Source organism: Syngnathoides biaculeatus, chromosome 2, assembly GCF_019802595.1.
Source record: "Syngnathoides biaculeatus isolate LvHL_M chromosome 2, ASM1980259v1, whole genome shotgun sequence".
Lineage (NCBI taxonomy): Eukaryota > Metazoa > Chordata > Actinopteri > Syngnathiformes > Syngnathidae > Syngnathoides > Syngnathoides biaculeatus.
The window spans coordinates 3,561,690-3,579,523 of NC_084641.1; the positions used below are offsets into that span (position 1 = coordinate 3,561,690).

The following is a 17,834-nucleotide window of genomic DNA, read 5'->3' on the forward strand; positions in this document are numbered from 1 at the left end:
TCCTGTCCATCAGACCCAACATTGCATTCGCGCTGGGAGAGGGGGAGCCAACATCTACTGTGGACTGTATGGTTATTGCAGTCATAGAGGGGAGATTCTGAGGTATGGATGCTCTCCAATAGGGCAGGAAGAGGTGTGGGAGATTTGTTTGTAGAAGTGTTGGCACATTACATTTGTCATTTGGTCATCAGGTTGTTTGGATGACGCAAATGAATCTGTGTGCACCTCGTCTCGCCTTATCTCTTGTTCCTCGGATTGTTTTGGAACAACTGGCTCGTTTTGTCCTTGGTTTTTGTAAACATTTTCTTTACAGGGTGGTGAATGACGCACGCAGTACAAAATGTTGGCAGCTAATAACTTCACTTCTTGTCTATTTAGACAGAAACCGTCTGCTTTGTAAAGATTATTATGCTTCCAAAAAAGGCAGAAATGGTGAACGAAACTCACGGATTCAATTGACGCAGCCTCGAGAAGCGTTCATCTCCAGATCGTACAAGTTGGAGAGGTCCGCTTTTAAAAACTTCAGCATCCATCCCTTGCACTTTTGTCAGGAGATCTATTAAATCTCACTTCAGTAGCTCTGATTGATACTTGAGAACATCCAGGGCCCCTGTGTGTATAATGACAGATTTTACAGTTGGGTGCTGAACAGTGATCTCCAGGATTTTTGGAGAGATATCAGACACCGTGTCATTCGTAAAACACAGTACTTTGGTGTTCTTCTCACTGCAAAAGCGTTTTACATCCTTGATGGCTCCATCACCAACTATTAATGTTTGGGGTCCCAATTTTTTCCTGGATGATTGCATTTCCTACCATTCAGTGGTGGTGGAGGATGAGCATTCTTGGCCTGGGTCTTGGAAGAGTGCCTCAACTCTATCAAATCAAATCTTGAGAAAGAAGAGAAGTGTTATTTGGAGATGGCTCATCTAAGAAAATGCATGGTATGGACAGACAATATGCATTTGCAACAGTGCACATTTTTGGGCGGTACTGGACAAAATAGGGGGATGATTTCATCAACAGCCAAAGTAACACATGCAAAATTGTTAGTTGATTTACTAAATGCTACACAACTGCCCAAAAAAATAGTTACTGTTTGCAAATGCCTAGCACATACATCAAACAAATATATGATTTCATTGGGAAATGCTTTCGCTGAATACTAAAGGAAGCTGCATCGAAGAAAAAAAAAAAAAAATCAGATGATGTCATTTTTGGGCCCAACAAGTGATTTCAGAATGTGTGTTCCAAATTATGCACTGAGATGAATAATATATGAGCTAGATTTAAAAGTGACATCATTGTTGAAATGAACTGAAGGCGCAGAAAAAGCCCTTTGTCAAACATGACGATTTTAGTGTCAAATACAACACCAGGCTTGACAGTAAACAGCAAACACCTTATCTAGATGGTGGGTTGTAAAGGTCAATTTATGAGCTCGGCAAATAGTTAATATGCATTTGCCACAGTACACAAATTTGTGCAATATTGAAAGAATAGAAGCATGATCACAACAGGCAAATCAGTTCCACATGCAGAACTCATCGGAAACACTAGGAGCAGTGCAACGGCCACAGACCTTAGTTGTATGCAAATGTGCTACACACACACACACACCACACACACACACACACACACACACACGCACACACACACGCACACACACGCACACGCACTCACACACTCAGACACACACACACACACTCAGACACACACCACACGCAGACACACACAAAATAGATTTAGTCTCAAGAGGAAATGATTTTACGGATAGAAAGGTAGAGGAAGAAGTCTTCAAAACCATTTCTGGGACTAAAAGAGACAATGTTACAACAACATTTAGATAGCCAAACACCTATTAATATGTAACAACAAAGCCCAATGCAAGACAAGGAAAATTGGCAGAAACGAGGGGGAATAAATAAATCAATAAAACAGAGGGAGTTTATGTTAGCACAGAACAAAAACTCATTATACAAAAAACATATAAATGGGAGGCCATTTTGAGCTATGCTTTTTACATGCCTCAACAGGAGGGAAATGAAGGTTAGGGTTAGGGTTAGCTTGCACTTAATCTGCAAACAGATTAAAAATTGTATGGAGGAAACAGACTATGGACAAAGTTTACATTTTGTTAAATGCTACATCGACATTCCGACTATTTCAGCCCTAAAAAACGGCATGAAACATTGTTTAGAAGGGCAATATGAAATTAATTATGAATTGAATTTAGCTGACTATATGAGGGAAAAAATGTTAAAAAAAAAAAAAACCAGGGACACACACAAGCATCTTCCAGGCTCTCAGCAGGAGGCCAAATTAGTGGAGCTGGGAGACTGCGTACTCGTGAGAAGTGTGAGGAAGGAGCATTGGCGCAATGCCAACAGCTTAAGAAAGAAAGAAAAAAATAGCAAACTAAATGTAGGTTAATTTGACCAAATTTGAAAAAGGTCATTTCAATCTAGGATCCATTTGGTTTATTGAGCGGAAAGCTGACTCGCGGCTGGGTGTAGACTTATAGAGTCTAAAGATAGCCAAAAGTCAGAGAAGACATGAAAGGACACCTAACCTATTAGGGACACCTATATGAAATGCCTACCCTACAAGTGGTTAAGTCCCAAATTAGGAGGCTGTGGCGTGGTCGCAATCATGAGTCATCAATCATCAATCGTCATCAACATTCTTATTGCTTCTGATACATTTGTGGAGGGCCGGAATGTTGTCCTCCGATGAAAAACCTTTGACACTCCCAATCATTTTGAGCACCACCAAAGTACCTTTGAAACCACCTTTCATGAAGAAGCAAACATACCTCACCTTGCTTCTTAGCGAAGGCAAGAATAGTCTCAAGGCCACAGAGAAAACTGCTCGTACCCTGTCTTCTAAATCGAAATTAACCAAAGTAAAAGTGATCAGAAAACTAGAGGCTGGTGACTGGTTTCAAATAGCGACAGGCTTCGCCGGACAAAATAATAATTGGTTTCCTATGGTAGAACAAAGGTGGCAGGGCGGAGCGGTTCAATGGCCTCAAAGTTCTGAGGACTGGGGTTCAAATCCTGTGTGGAGTTGCATGTTGACCCAGTGCGTGCGTGAGTTTTCTCCGAGGACTCCGGTTTCCTCCTGCATCCCAAAAACATGCAACATTAATTGGACACTCGAAATGACCCCTAAATGTGACTGTTGTCTGTCTGTCTGTCTCTATGTTCCCTGCAGTTGACTGGTAGCTGGTTTGAGGGTGCCGCGCCTCCTGCCTAGTGGTGGCAGGGATTTGTAGAGAAATTCCACCTGGATACAGCCATGCTGAACAGAGCAGTGAATCATTTTAATGATAATGTCATGGAACACCTTGGGAAAATACTGCAGCAAAGACAGAAACCGTGAAATTTGGATACGTTTTTTTTCCCTCAGAGATGGAAGGAAGGCAAGAGAGAGACAGCTCGGGTTAAGGTAAAGAGTCAGAGAAGGAAGAAAAGCCCACAAGGAGAATCATCCAGTCAAATCGCACATTCTGTAGCAATATTACAGGTACTGTATGAAAGTCTCCTATCTCTGTGGATCTGCAAAGGTCCCAAATTCAGACTGTAGTAGAGCTGTTGTCTGCTGTTTTAGCAAGGAACCATTTGTTTGCCTTCTTCATGACTTCACTGCCACAGTATAGATTAACTCCACCGGTGGAGGCTCAAAACCACTCCCTTAGTTCTGGTTCAGGCTTCCAACGTTGACCTTCCACCTGTTGCCAAGTGTTGATTAGAGTTAATTATCATTCGGGCTCCCATGCCGTGTTTCACAATCTTATTTTGGGCAAGGCACATATTTGACTGATACAGAAAGGTACTGATACAGTGTAGTAATTAGACTCAGGAAGACCATTGCCAACTGTGGGCCTGTGGAGACCTTTTCAGAATCAGAATCAGATTTATTGGAATGGTACAGAAAAGCAGAAAAAAAAAATCTCGGAAATTAAGAATGTAGTATTTTCAGGAGTGCACAAAACATGGCTAATCTATTGTATGCGGGTACATTAAGCATTTGTTTATTTTGTTTTATTGTGGTTATTCAAGGGTCCTGTGTTTGGCTGCGTCACAACTCTCAGAGAAGAATCAGATGAATTGAAATTTGATTTTAATTGGAGCAACAAACTGTCGAAGTCCTATAGCAGACACACCGGCTGACACACTCCGCTGGCATTAACCGCTGTTGCAGGTTACCCCCAATTCAAGAGTCAATTAAGTAATTACGGCAAAAAAATTACTTTCTTTACTGCAGCCGCAACTCCCTGCCTCATGTTCAATTCTTGAAGCGGTGCCAGAATGATACTATATATTCCAAGCTACCATAAAAGCTGGTTGTCGTCCTCAGCAACAACAACCCAACGACTTCGTCTTGACTGCAAAGGTAACATCACACGCTCCTGTGACTTTTTCAACATTCATTGCATTTCTGTTTGACTCGAGCACAATATTGCTGCTATTTGTTGAGAAATTCAGTTGGCCTGCGCAGAAACGTTTCTATCATTCCTCAGATGAGATTTGGTCTTCTCTCGTTGCTCCTCCTCTGCGGGATCAGTGAACTGCTGACCGGAGCCGTAAGTCCAAATCGCTCTTGTTGACTTCCGTACAGAGTACTTCACACTGTATATTTACATTTGCATGTGATTTATTGCATTTGTGTTCATTTGTTGGAGTCTGATTGAAAAGGATCCTTTTCTTCTTCTTCGCAGTGGTCTAGGCCTACCAAAGAAGTTCAAGGTAGGTAGCTGTGATACCTTTTCAACTCAACAATTTCTTCATTTTGTTGGATTTTGACACCAAGTTATGTTGACATGTGTCGTTTTCCTCCTAACACAACAATGGTGTAGTCCACAATAGCTGCCCGAAAGGGTGGACTCAGTTGGACTGCAACTGTTACCTCTACCAGGATGAGGGCAGAACCTTTGCAGATGCTGAGGTGATGACGATTTTCAAACTGTAAATTCAGTGTAGTTCTAAACAATTTTTCTGCTCTTTCTACCGGCGAGCCATCTCTATGTCCATTTGTTTAACACTGCTCCGGCATCAAAACAAAAATATCTTCTCAACCCGCTGATGGAACAAATGAGCGAACTCACCATTTGACTCTTTTTTTTTTTTTTTTCATTTTTCTTTTTCAGAGCGTCTGCAACATTCTTGGTGGGAATCTTGTTTCCATTCACAGCGCCTTGGAAAATTCATTTGTTCTCGAACTAATTCGACAGAGTAGTAAGAAAGATAAAACCTGGATTGGACTTCATGATGCAATTGAGGTGAAACATTGATCAAAGTAGTAATTGAATCAAGTCACTTGCTTTCAGTCAACTTTTTTCTTTTCGGCACATGGAAAATGGATGTTTTGTCCACACTCAATGATCAGAAAGAAAAGATATTCAAACTATCCATTCGTTCAAAAACCGAGGCTTTAGTGTACTTTGTTGCTGGATCTATTCGCAATTAAGTATAATCCATCCATCCATTTTCTTAGCCGCTCATCCTCACAAGGGTGGCAGGGAGCGCTGGAGCCTTTCCCAGCTGTCAACGGGCGGGCCACATCGAGACAAACGGCCACACTCACAATCCCACTTAGGGGCAGGTTAGAGTGTCCAATTTATGTTGCATGTTTTTGGAATGTGGGAGGCAAGCGGAGTGTCCGGAAAAAACCCACACAGGCACGGGGAGAACATGCAAACTCCACACAGGCGGGTCCAGGGTTGATCCCGGGACCTCAGAACTGTGAGGCCACTGCTTTTCAGCTGAGCCGGCGTGCCACTGTTCAAACTAGTATGAGATCAAACATCGTGGGCATCCTGTCCTTCAGAGAGCCATTGTTATTTTGAAAAAATAGAAACACAGCATCACATCATCATATCATTTCTTACACTACAGTAATTTCTCCTTTATCGGCGGGCCTTATTTAAGAGACCACCCCAGCCACCAATAGGCAAAATCCCCAAAGTCGAGACCACGTTTTTCTTTGAGTATTTGTGCATCTTTGCTATAGCCTGCCAGAGAACTTACTTTTCTTGCCCACACTCAGATGATCCTCTGCCATACTCTTATGGGCATGTTTTATATTCTTAAATACTTGTTAAACTGTTAAAGATACAATAATACACAGTAGTACGGTACCCAATGCATTTTATTCCTTGAAAGAAGTTTTATTTGTTATAATTACGATTTGAATTTCTTTGAAAAATAAGTAAGGTCTAATATTTTAGGCTAGGAAGCATTTATTTTTCGATTTAAAAAAAATCACCACAGAATGAAAATCCTCTGATACTATGAGTGATATCAATATGAAAAAAAATCTGCAATACACTGAATATATAATAGCTGTGGAACACTGCATGCACTATGGCCACTTTGCTGATTTGTGATTTTTTTATGACGTGTATTTTAACAACAAAATGACTTTCGTATCTGAAGACATGGAAAATATTAGCATTAGGTAAATATTGGTGAGCACGAATATTCTCAGTTTATATTGTGAAGGGATTTGGTGAGCAAAACACGTTTGTAAAAACTGGTCGGAGGAAAATAGCACAGACAAGTCTCATTATAATTATTTATTTACTCTCCAAAATTATTTTTTTGAATATTGAGCCCGAAACATAAAATTTGTGGGCCAAATAAAATGATGTGACGAGCTGGATTGGCACCGTTTGACATGCATGACGCTGTGGAAAACAAGTAGCAGATCAAAATCTACACAGTTCTAATCTTTTAGTCTGACTGATTCAAATGTCTGACAGGATAACGACTTCATATGGACTGATGGCTCAGATGTTGATTTCCTTCGCTTTGATGACCACGAGCCTAACGGTTCTGGTCCCTGCGTACAGATTGACGAACGTAGTAAGTAAAATATGCGGATGTTTGTGAAGAATATAATAACTCTGTCATATTTAAATTGGGTTTTTCTTCCCCCCTCACAGATGGCTTTTGGGAGGATGCGTACTGCGCAGATGAGCTCTCGTATGTTTGCATCAGAGATGTGCCCTACTACAAGCTGATACACTAATCGTATTCTCATATTTTACAATGGAGAGCATTGCTCTAATCAAGATGATTCAATTACAGATGTGTCTGGGTTGTGGGTTTCTTGCTTCATGCTTTTTTTTATTTTGCAATGCTGAAGTGTTGTTGACAACAAAAATGTCAAAGAGCATCTGTCTGATAAACAAAGGAATCAATCTTCATCAAAATGTCTTTGTCTTCTTTTTCGTCCCCAAACATGCGGGATGCATTGTATGAATTCAGAATGGCTGTAATGATACCATTGGCCAGCGTACAGTGGCATAAATACGCCCCCATTTCCCCCACCACCTTCTCAAATCAGCATTATCGTCGTCGTCATTATAGTCCATCCATCCATCCATCCATCCATCCATCCAACCATTTCCTCAGCCACTTATGCCCACGAGAGTCGTGGGAGTGCTGGAGCCTATCCCACCTGTCCATGAGCAGGAGGCAGGGGACACCCTGAATTGACTGCCACCTCTTTGATTTATTATTTTATCATGCATTTGTTTATATCATCCTTGCCTGAATCATTCTCTTTGTGAGCGGATTTGTGACCCGGCGTGTGACCCAGTGACACCTTGAGGAGCGATGCACTCCCTTGCTGACTTGAGTGTTGTGTGTTGGCTCCAAATTCTGAAAATGGGGAATAATAGCAATAAACAAAAGGGAAGACATAAATTCACTTGCAAGGAATGGAGACTTGTCGAGGCACAAAGCCCAGATAAGGTAAAATATTTAGATAAATGAATTAACTTAATGATTAATTAGATGAATTAGAAAGATACAACTTTGCTGGCCAGTCTAATTCAGAAAATAAATATATATAAAAAAGCGAATAAGTAAAAGAAAAACATATCATAGTAATAATAATAATAATCCTGTTAAGAGATAACAAATTGTAGAAATAAAAGGAGACCTTCATAAAATGGCCTAAGATGGGTATGACGATACCCAATGGTGATTGCAAAAGAGGGAAAAAAGTAAAGAAATAGAGAGAGAGAGAGAGAGAGAGAGAGAGAGAGAGGAGAGAGAGAGAGAGATTTAAAGTAGTATTCTATGTGGTTCACTGTGCTCCTGAACTTAGCAAATGGATTGAAAGGGTTCCCGAACACTTCATGTGTTAAAGGGATAAAATTCAATGGGGGAAAAGAAAATTGATCATTTGAACTGGAAGAAAAGTGTCCAGGACAGAGGTAATACAAGTGTAAATGACAAAAAGCTCTCTCAGCACGTGAGACAGGGGCTCCTGCCCTCGCAAACACTCCCTTTGACCCCAGGAGAGACTTGAACCATGTAGCAGTACAGAACAGCGAGATAAGAAAATGTTCAGAAGGAGTCGGAAAAAGAAAGATCAAGAAAGTGGACAGGAAGAACAAACAGTTAGGCAGAAAGATCTGTTGTTCCATAGAAAGGAAGATGATGAGACAGGACCAGTGTAAAGGACATTCGACTTTAAAAAGACGAGAGATCGTAGAGAAAAAAAAACATGGAGTGACGCGGCGCTGACGACGAACAATAACAGTCCCATGAAATCGACCGCTGAGATTTGATGCTTTTCTGAGGAGTTGGTTTCAATGTAGAGAATATACAGCAGGTGGCCAGACTTTTTTTTTTTTTTTTTTTTAACATCAAGTTGTACTTTTCAAGTATCAAAGCTTCTCACAACATGCCGGCGGCGTCGCTGGGGGTGGGGGTGGGTTTGTTCCACGCGCGGATTGCCGTAAATAGTAACCGGGAAGGGTTACGTGTATATATCCATCCATCCATTTTCTTAGCCACACAATGGTCGAAGGTGTGTTGGAGCCAATCCCAGCTGTCAACCGACAGGAGGCAGGTTACACACACGCAGACACGGGGCGAGAACGTGCAAACTCCACACACGGAGGTCCGGGACTCAACAGTTGCGCCACACCCATAATGTATGTTGTTGCTTTACCGTACCAGCAAGAGAGGCTAGTAACCAGTAATGATTAAATGCGTGCAAATTTCCGCGCTGATGGATGAGCCTCAACTGTGACAGCCACAGCTTTATCCGGTCAGGCTGACCCCAGGGGAGGTTAAAGAAGGACAAATTTGGGTGCGTTTTTCTCAGTTTTGGTGTAGAACAAGTCGGGATCTTGGCTTCGCTAGAACGAATGGTCTGTAATGACGTCAGAAAATAACACAGACATTCAAAAGAGCTAAAATCACTGAGTATGGTTTCTTTACATTGAAATAATGATTTAAAAATGACAGCAATACCGCCACCTTTTTTCCATGTTCGACAATTGTTCATAATATTTCATTCTGCTGGTGTTGCCACATTTAAAATGGTATTACAGCTACTTTCTGTTAACCACGTTTCATTTAATAACAAAAAGTCCAGACCATAGGTTGTAATGATATCATTGATCAACATTGATTTGTTACCCAGTGACCTGATATTAAAAAGAGCTAGTCTCGCAGAGATGGCAGGAGAGAATGGTTCGAAAGACTCACATTTTATTCTCACTAAGTTGGAAGTTCTACATTTTTGGTGCCATATCTTTTTGACCAACTTTCTGTCCTTTGTAATTACAGGGATGAAAAATGCCTGATCTCAATAGGGGTCTGAGTTATTCTGGAAACGCCCCGGTAAATATCAGATTTACAGATAGTCTTCATGGGTGGAGGAGGGGCCTTTCGCTTAGTGGACGGTGGTTTCATGCGAGGGGGGATGGGAGGAAGATCTTGGCGTGGTATGGGCTGGACTCCATTGTTGACAATCGTCTTCATCCTGTCCATCAGACCCAACATTGCATTCGCGCTGGGAGAGGGGGAGCCAACATCTACTGTGGACTGTATGGTTATTGCAGTCATAGAGGGGAGATTCTGAGGTATGGATGCTCTCCAATAGGGCAGGAAGAGGTGTGGGAGATTTGTTTGTAGAAGTGTTGGCACATTACATTTGTCATTTGGTCATCAGGTTGTTTGGATGACGCAAATGAATCTGTGTGCACCTCGTCTCGCCTTATCTCTTGTTCCTCGGATTGTTTGGGAACAACTGGCTCGTTTTGTCCTTGGTTTTTGTAAACATTTTCTTTACAGGGTGGTGAATGACGCACGCAGTACAAAATGTTGGCAGCTAATAACTTCACTTCTTGTCTATTTAGACAGAAACCGTCTGCTTTGTAAAGATTATTATGCTTCCAAAAAAGGCAGAAATGGTGAACGAAACTCACGGATTCAATTGACGCAGCCTCGAGAAGCGTTCATCTCCAGATCGTACAAGTTGGAGAGGTCCGCTTTTAAAAACTTCAGCATCCATCCCTTGCACTTTTGTCAGGAGATCTATTAAATCTCACTTCAGTAGCTCTGATTGATACTTGAGAACATCCAGGGCCCCTGTGTGTATAATGACAGATTTTACAGTTGGGTGCTGAACAGTGATCTCCAGGATTTTTGGAGAGATATCAGACACCGTGTCATTCGTAAAACACAGTACTTTGGTGTTCTTCTCACTGCAAAAGCGTTTTACATCCTTGATGGCTCCATCACCAACTATTAATGTTTGGGGTCCCAATTTTTTCCTGGATGATTGCATTTCCTACCATTCAGTGGTGGTGGAGGATGAGCATTCTTGGCCTGGGTCTTGGAAGAGTGCCTCAACTCTATCAAATCAAATCTTGAGAAAGAAGAGAAGTGTTATTTGGAGATGGCTCATCTAAGAAAATGCATGGTATGGACAGACAATATGCATTTGCAACAGTGCACATTTTTGGGCGGTACTGGACAAAATAGGGGGATGATTTCATCAACAGCCAAAGTAACACATGCAAAATTGTTAGTTGATTTACTAAATGCTACACAACTGCCCAAAAAAATAGTTACTGTTTGCAAATGCCTAGCACATACATCAAACAAATATATGATTTCATTGGGAAATGCTTTCGCTGAATACTAAAGGAAGCTGCATCGAAGAAAAAAAAAAAAAAAAATCAGATGATGTCATTTTTGGGCCCAACAAGTGATTTCAGAATGTGTGTTCCAAATTATGCACTGAGATGAATAATATATGAGCTAGATTTAAAAGTGACATCATTGTTGAAATGAACTGAAGGCGCAGAAAAAGCCCTTTGTCAAACATGACGATTTTAGTGTCAAATACAACACCAGGCTTGACAGTAAACAGCAAACACCTTATCTAGATGGTGGGCTGTAAAGGTCAATTTATGAGCTCGGCAAATAGTTAATATGCATTTGCCACAGTACACAAATTTGTGCAATATTGAAAGAATAGAAGCATGATCACAACAGGCAAATCAGTTCCACATGCAGAACTCATCGGAAACACTAGGAGCAGTGCAACGGCCACAGACCTTAGTTGTATGCAAATGTGCTACACACACACACACACACACACACACACACACACACACACACGCACACACACGCACACGCACTCACACACTCACACACACACACACACACACACACGCAGACACACACAAAATAGATTTAGTCTCAAGAGGAAATGATTTTACGGATAGAAAGGTAGAGGAAGAAGTCTTCAAAACCATTTCTGGGACTAAAAGAGACAATGTTACAACAACGTTTAGATAGCCAAACACCTATTAATATGTAACAACAAAGCCCAATGCAAGACAAGGAAAATTGGCAGAAACGAGGGGGAATAAATAAATCAATAAAACAGAGGGAGTTTATGTTAGCACAGAACAAAAACTCATTATACAAAAAACATATAAATGGGAGGCCATTTTGAGCTATGCTTTTTACATGCCTCAACAGGAGGGAAATGAAGGTTAGGGTTAGGGTTAGCTTGCACTTAATCTGCAAACAGATTAAAAATTGTATGGAGGAAACAGACTATGGACAAAGTTTACATTTTGTTAAATGCTACATCGACATTCCGACTATTTCAGCCCTAAAAAACGGCATGAAACATTGTTTAGAAGGGCAATATGAAACTAATTATGAATTGAATTTAGCTGACTATATGAGGGAAAAAATGTTAAAAAAAAAAAAAAACCAGGGACACACACAAGCATCTTCCAGGCTCTCAGCAGGAGGCCAAATTAGTGGAGCTGGGAGACTGCGTACTCGTGAGAAGTGTGAGGAAGGAGCATTGGCGCAATGCCAACAGCTTAAGAAAGAAAGAAAAAAATAGCAAACTAAATGTAGGTTAATTTGACCAAATTTGAAAAAGGTCATTTCAATCTAGGATCCATTTGGTTTATTGAGCGGAAAGCTGACTCGCGGCTGGGTGTAGACTTATAGAGTCTAAAGATAGCCAAAAGTCAGAGAAGACATGAAAGGACACCTAACCTATTAGGGACACCTATATGAAATGCCTACCCTACAAGTGGTTAAGTCCCAAATTAGGAGGCTGTGGCGTGGTCGCAATCATGAGTCATCAATCATCAATCGTCATCAACATTCTTATTGCTTCTGATACATTTGTGGAGGGCCGGAATGTTGTCCTCCGATGAAAAACCTTTGACACTCCCAATCATTTTGAGCACCACCAAAGTACCTTTGAAACCACCTTTCATGAAGAAGCAAACATACCTCACCTTGCTTCTTAGCGAAGGCAAGAATAGTCTCAAGGCCACAGAGAAAACTGCTCGTACCCTGTCTTCTAAATCGAAATTAACCAAAGTAAAAGTGATCAGAAAACTAGAGGCTGGTGACTGGTTTCAAATAGCGACAGGCTTCGCCGGACAAAATAATAATTGGTTTCCTATGGTAGAACAAAGGTGGCAGGGCGGAGCGGTTCAATGGCCTCAAAGTTCTGAGGACTGGGGTTCAAATCCTGTGTGGAGTTGCATGTTGACCCAGTGCGTGCGTGAGTTTTCTCCGAGGACTCCGGTTTCCTCCTGCATCCCAAAAACATGCAACATTAATTGGACACTCGAAATGACCCCTAAATGTGACTGTTGTCTGTCTGTCTGTCTCTATGTTCCCTGCAGTTGACTGGTAGCTGGTTTGAGGGTGCCGCGCCTCCTGCCTAGTGGTGGCAGGGATTTGTAGAGAAATTCCACCTGGATACAGCCATGCTGAACAGAGCAGTGAATCATTTTAATGATAATGTCATGGAACACCTTGGGAAAATACTGCAGCAAAGACAGAAACCGTGAAATTTGGATACGTTTTTTTTCCCTCAGAGATGGAAGGAAGGCAAGAGAGAGACAGCTCGGGTTAAGGTAAAGAGTCAGAGAAGGAAGAAAAGCCCACAAGGAGAATCATCCAGTCAAATCGCACATTCTGTAGCAATATTACAGGTACTGTATGAAAGTCTCCTATCTCTGTGGATCTGCAAAGGTCCCAAATTCAGACTGTAGTAGAGCTGTTGTCTGCTGTTTTAGCAAGGAACCATTTGTTTGCCTTCTTCATGACTTCACTGCCACAGTATAGATTAACTCCACCGGTGGAGGCTCAAAACCACTCCCTTAGTTCTGGTTCAGGCTTCCAACGTTGACCTTCCACCTGTTGCCAAGTGTTGATTAGAGTTAATTATCATTCGGGCTCCCATGCCGTGTTTCACAATCTTATTTTGGGCAAGGCACATATTTGACTGATACAGAAAGGTACTGATACAGTGTAGTAATTAGACTCAGGACGACCATTGCCAACTGTGGGCCTGTGGAGACCTTTTCAGAATCAGAATCAGATTTATTGGAATGGTACAGAAAAGCAGAAAAAAAAAATCTCGGAAATTAAGAATGTAGTATTTTCAGGAGTGCACAAAACATGGCTAATCTATTGTATGCGGGTACATTAAGCATTTGTTTATTTTGTTTTATTGTGGTTATTCAAGGGTCCTGTGTTTGGCTGCGTCACAACTCCCAGAGAAGCTACTGTGCTATTAGGCTAACAATAGTTGCAAGTCATTCAGTAAGTCTCAAGTCTTCAACAAGTTTCAAGCAAATCCTAAATTACTGTGATAAAAATGCACCATGACAAGTCACCACTAAATTCTAAACAAGTGGAAGCAACGCATAAGTCAGGTCATACAATACTGCCATGTCAAAACATGTACTATTAACACACTCACAATCACATCGCTCTGGTCCTGAAGGAATATCCATATTGAATTGACTTTTCAATAAAATGTGTGATAAGCAGGTGGCTTAGCAGTAGTTTGCATCTGACATATCAGTTCGCTAAATGGGTTGTTGAAAATGAAAACAATTTTATTGTCTGTAATGTCGTGGCAGAAAACGGTCAAAGGCTCAAAGGACACAGTACATCAAGCTACAAATACATTGTAAAAACTCCATGAACTCCAATGATGTTTCTCTTCAACAACATTGTGTCATGATCCTGCCGCTCCAGCACGATTTGTGCGGGTGCCCGCTCGGGTGCGCTGATTGGGAGGTGCACACCTGCGCCTCATGCAGCCTGATTATGCTGTGGATTTATATGACCGCAATGACAACTGGCCGGCGCCAGTTCGTTGATCTTCATGTCCCGTTCGTGTGCTCCGGTATCCCTGATCGAACCTGTGTGCACCGACCTTTGTCCGTTCTCCCACCAACCTTGGAAGCCTGACTCCTTCGTTACTTCTGCATGCTTTGATTGCTCTCCTGTGTACCGACTCCTGCCTGGCCGCTCACCTGCTCTCTTCGCCCGACGTCCCAACTACCGCTGCTGCACCGGACTGCCTGCTCGATCCCCGACCTCGGGATATAATAAACGTTTCTCCTTGAACTACCTGGCATCGTCCGAGTCCTGCATTTGGGTCCTACTCTCGTTCCGATAGGACGTGACACATTGTGCAAAACAACTTCTGGTCAACATGTCAGTTCTCCCAATATTTTATAATCCTCCGGATCCTGCCCTCATGAAGTCGATGTTGCGTACCATGCGGTGTTCACTGCTCACCACTGCCAGCTGTACTCTAGCTGTAACCAACTTTCATGCCACTCGCAAGCACTTCAATGCATTCTGTTTATTGACAAAACTCCTTCTTATTTACAGTCATTATTAAATATCCATCACAATACTGTACTGGCAGTCTCCCAATCCCAAAAGTTGGAATTGCTTTTGGCCACCCTTTTCAGTTTTCTGCTGCAAATCATATTCAACAGAACTTCAAGCTCAGTTCATTTATCCCTCGCTCTGCGTTTATTAACTTCTTGAAAACTTGATTTCACCGCTTTTTATTAACACGTACAACATTGCTAAATTTGTTGCATATTGTGTTCATGTAGTCCTGTTATTTTTTTTTTTCTCGATGGGTTGTTTTGTTTTTACAATTTTAATGTAATCGCCTTTAAGGATGCCTCTTGCAAAAAAATTGAAAAAAATGAGAACTGGTTCTTGATTATGGTTGACTAAAGGTTAAATAAATGAAGGAAGAAAACAACTCTGAAAGGATCCCACCGGAGGTGCCTTTTGACCTGCACGTGTGCCTACCTGTGACCAGGATGTAGAAATTCAGCCCTGCTTGTGTCATATCCCTGTGAGGTCAGAGATTTGCCCCTACAACAAACCTCTTTCAAACCCCCGATCATAGTTGACATTGTGAACCCCCTCAGAGGTCGCTGTGGTGTTTATAAGGTGCCGCTACAAAACAGTTGTTCAAATCAACTGGCTAGTTTGCCAGCTCCCGCTGCAGTACTAGTAGCACAACAGAGACAGGACTGCAGCTGTGGCTCACTTCTTTGTCTTGAAAGTAAATGAAGCCGTTGGAGACGTTGGCATTGCCGTACCAATTTTGTGGTACGGGAGTATGAAAGGGGCTAAACTACTTGGGGCTATATGAAGAGATGATTCAATCCACCTTCATTGTCTGTTTTTTCCATCAATATTAGATGAGTATGTAAGTAAACGGGATTTGCTCTGACATTCCATGTGCCAGAAACAGTGAACACCAGGAATGCTCGTGCGAGTGCACATACACACACACACACACACACACACACAAAACCTCATCGATGCAGAGACAGATTCCTTCATTTATTAGAGAGATAAGCTTGACATTCCAAAATTTGATGTGGCTGATGGCAATCTACCACACATGAAGTGTGGAAAAGAAGAAGAGATTTTGCAATAAATCCAGAAACAGAAAGACACCACTGATGTCACGTAGAGACCTCAGGACCACAGAAGAGAAACGCTTGTGGAAGATAGGATGTTGGCAGTTGCATCTTAGTGCAGATCTTTGGCACAAACAAATGGACTTGGTGTATCGCAGTCCACATCGTCCCATGTGCCTGAAAGACAACACCGTGAGCATGTTAACTCCAAGAATTAGACATGATTTTGTCCGTGATCCAACTCAGGACATGGATAACATACTCAGGGTTTCGGGATATGTCTGGACACAGTCTTCACCAGGATTGGTGGGTGGTGCACCATCGAAGTCTTCGAAAACAGAAGGTGAGCCATCGGTCCACTCAAAGGTTCCCTCCTGGAAGACGAAGTCACATTTGAATGAGTCAAATGTCACGATAACAATGGCTTGGCTTTTCATCTCTGTCTTGGCTAATGCTTTACCACATTTATGTCGTTGTATCCAATCCAGACATAGCCAGTAGACGCAAAACGGGCAATCAGAGCACTAACAACTTCGTCTTCTACAGCACTTCTAATGGAAGCCAAATTCGCTCCAAGGCCCTGGCAGCTAGACTAAACAGACCATGAAAAAAAAGATTTAAATTCAGCTCATATTTTACTACCATTTAATTGTTTTGACACCATCTTTGTATTTCTATTATTTATTGTTACCTCTGCATCGGCAAAAGTTTGTAACTTGTCCACCACAAGGAAACAACGATCATCCAATCGACTCCAGCCCTTAGGACAGGAAGGAACTGAAAAATGTGGATTTCAGGACACATTATATGATAGCAAACATGTATCAAGGATACCAAATAAAAAAAAAATAATAAAGTCACAGGTACCAACCACGAACTACTTTGAGATCAGACCACTGTAAAGAGAAACAAGTAGTTCAGCATTAGAATGCAATCACTCATGATGCACGTTCCTCACTCTGACTTATTTGCTTAAGGAGGAAGTCTACACTCACAATCTTGAGCAAACGTCAAGGTTTTTCTCGCAAATCATATCAATAATGGTTTCACTTACGACTCCAGTCAGAAGTCCACTGATCCCACAGAGGAGAAGTAATGAGCGAAGAGCAAATGCCATCTGCGCAATGATTGAAAAATGTTAAGCACTTAACCCTTTGTCGGTTTTGGATTTGTTTGTTGAAAACTCAAATCGCAGGCTTCGTGTTTCCTGGCATGAAAGCGAGCGTCAAGAGGTCGGCTGTTAAGATGTTACCTTTGCAGTCGTGATGCTTGATGTTGCAGATGTGTGGAAGACGACGATGAACCGCCCTTTTATAGGTCGACTCGACGCATCTGTGGAATGTTGAATGTGTCACTCGTGTCACGTGACACATCAGACAAGTTCTGGCCTGCCCCCGGGGAAACAATGGCACTCAAATGAAAAGTGTCAATGTGGCTAATTTAGCTTCTGCTTCTATTTTTTCATCGATTTCCTTCAGGTGGATGTGCGAGATGGTGTGGAACAAAGTGTTTTGGACACATAAGATGCTCGTTGATCCACAACCCTCCTGTAGAACACGTCCAACATCATCTTACTACATCTAACGCGGCTTTCAACAAACACCTCCGACCAAGTCTAAATGACAACATTTTCAGTTCTCCTTTGTTTGTTATGCCATGATAAGTGCAAGAGAGGAGCCGATTGAGTCAAAAACATGAGGTGTTGGAGAGGGAAGGGCGGGTGCTTCTATGCACAAGGAAATGTTCTTCTGACTTGGTGCTTCATTAGTTGAGTTTG

At 41.8% G+C, this 17,834-nt stretch overlaps 2 protein-coding genes across 2 annotated transcripts; one reads left to right on the forward strand and one right to left on the reverse strand.

The window, feature by feature from the left end:
- The first annotated feature begins 4,327 nt into the window (after positions 1-4,327).
- LOC133504564 (galactose-specific lectin nattectin-like) lies at positions 4,328-7,079 on the forward strand. Its single transcript, XM_061826938.1, has 7 exons — positions 4,328-4,398; positions 4,526-4,588; positions 4,724-4,751; positions 4,862-4,950; positions 5,153-5,284; positions 6,767-6,869; positions 6,950-7,079. Exons 2-7 carry the CDS (start codon positions 4,526-4,528, stop codon positions 7,033-7,035), a joined length of 501 nt encoding a protein of 166 aa, XP_061682922.1. The 5' UTR covers positions 4,328-4,398; the 3' UTR covers positions 7,036-7,079.
- Positions 7,080-15,963: 8,884 nt separating this feature from the next.
- LOC133504578 (type-2 ice-structuring protein-like) lies at positions 15,964-17,326 on the reverse strand. The gene is made up of 7 exons (XM_061826975.1): positions 17,310-17,326; positions 17,112-17,174; positions 16,929-16,953; positions 16,749-16,834; positions 16,518-16,649; positions 16,320-16,431; positions 15,964-16,234 (listed from the first exon to the last, which is right to left on the reverse strand). The coding sequence occupies exons 2-7, from the start codon at positions 17,172-17,174 to the stop codon at positions 16,170-16,172; spliced, it is 483 nt and encodes a 160-aa protein (XP_061682959.1). The 5' UTR covers positions 17,310-17,326; the 3' UTR covers positions 15,964-16,169.
- Between the last annotated feature and the right edge of the window lie 508 nt (positions 17,327-17,834).

Coding starts and splice junctions, on each gene's coding strand:
- LOC133504564 (XM_061826938.1), top strand. CDS start 4,526: ATGAGATTTGGTCTTCTCTCGTTGCTCCTCCTCTGCGGGATCAGTGAA. Junction 5,285..6,766: donor GACTTCATGATGCAATTGAG/GTGAAACATTGA, acceptor AATGTCTGACAG/GATAACGACTTCATATGGAC. Junction 6,870..6,949: donor CGTACAGATTGACGAACGTA/GTAAGTAAAATA, acceptor CCCCCCTCACAG/ATGGCTTTTGGGAGGATGCG.
- LOC133504578 (XM_061826975.1), bottom strand. CDS start 17,174: ATGGCATTTGCTCTTCGCTCATTACTTCTCCTCTGTGGGATCAGTGGA. Junction 16,954..17,111: donor GTGGACTTCTGACTGGAGTC/GTAAGTGAAACC, acceptor TTCTCTTTACAG/TGGTCTGATCTCAAAGTAGT. Junction 16,432..16,517: donor GATACAACGACATAAATGTG/GTAAAGCATTAG, acceptor TTCGTCTTCCAG/GAGGGAACCTTTGAGTGGAC.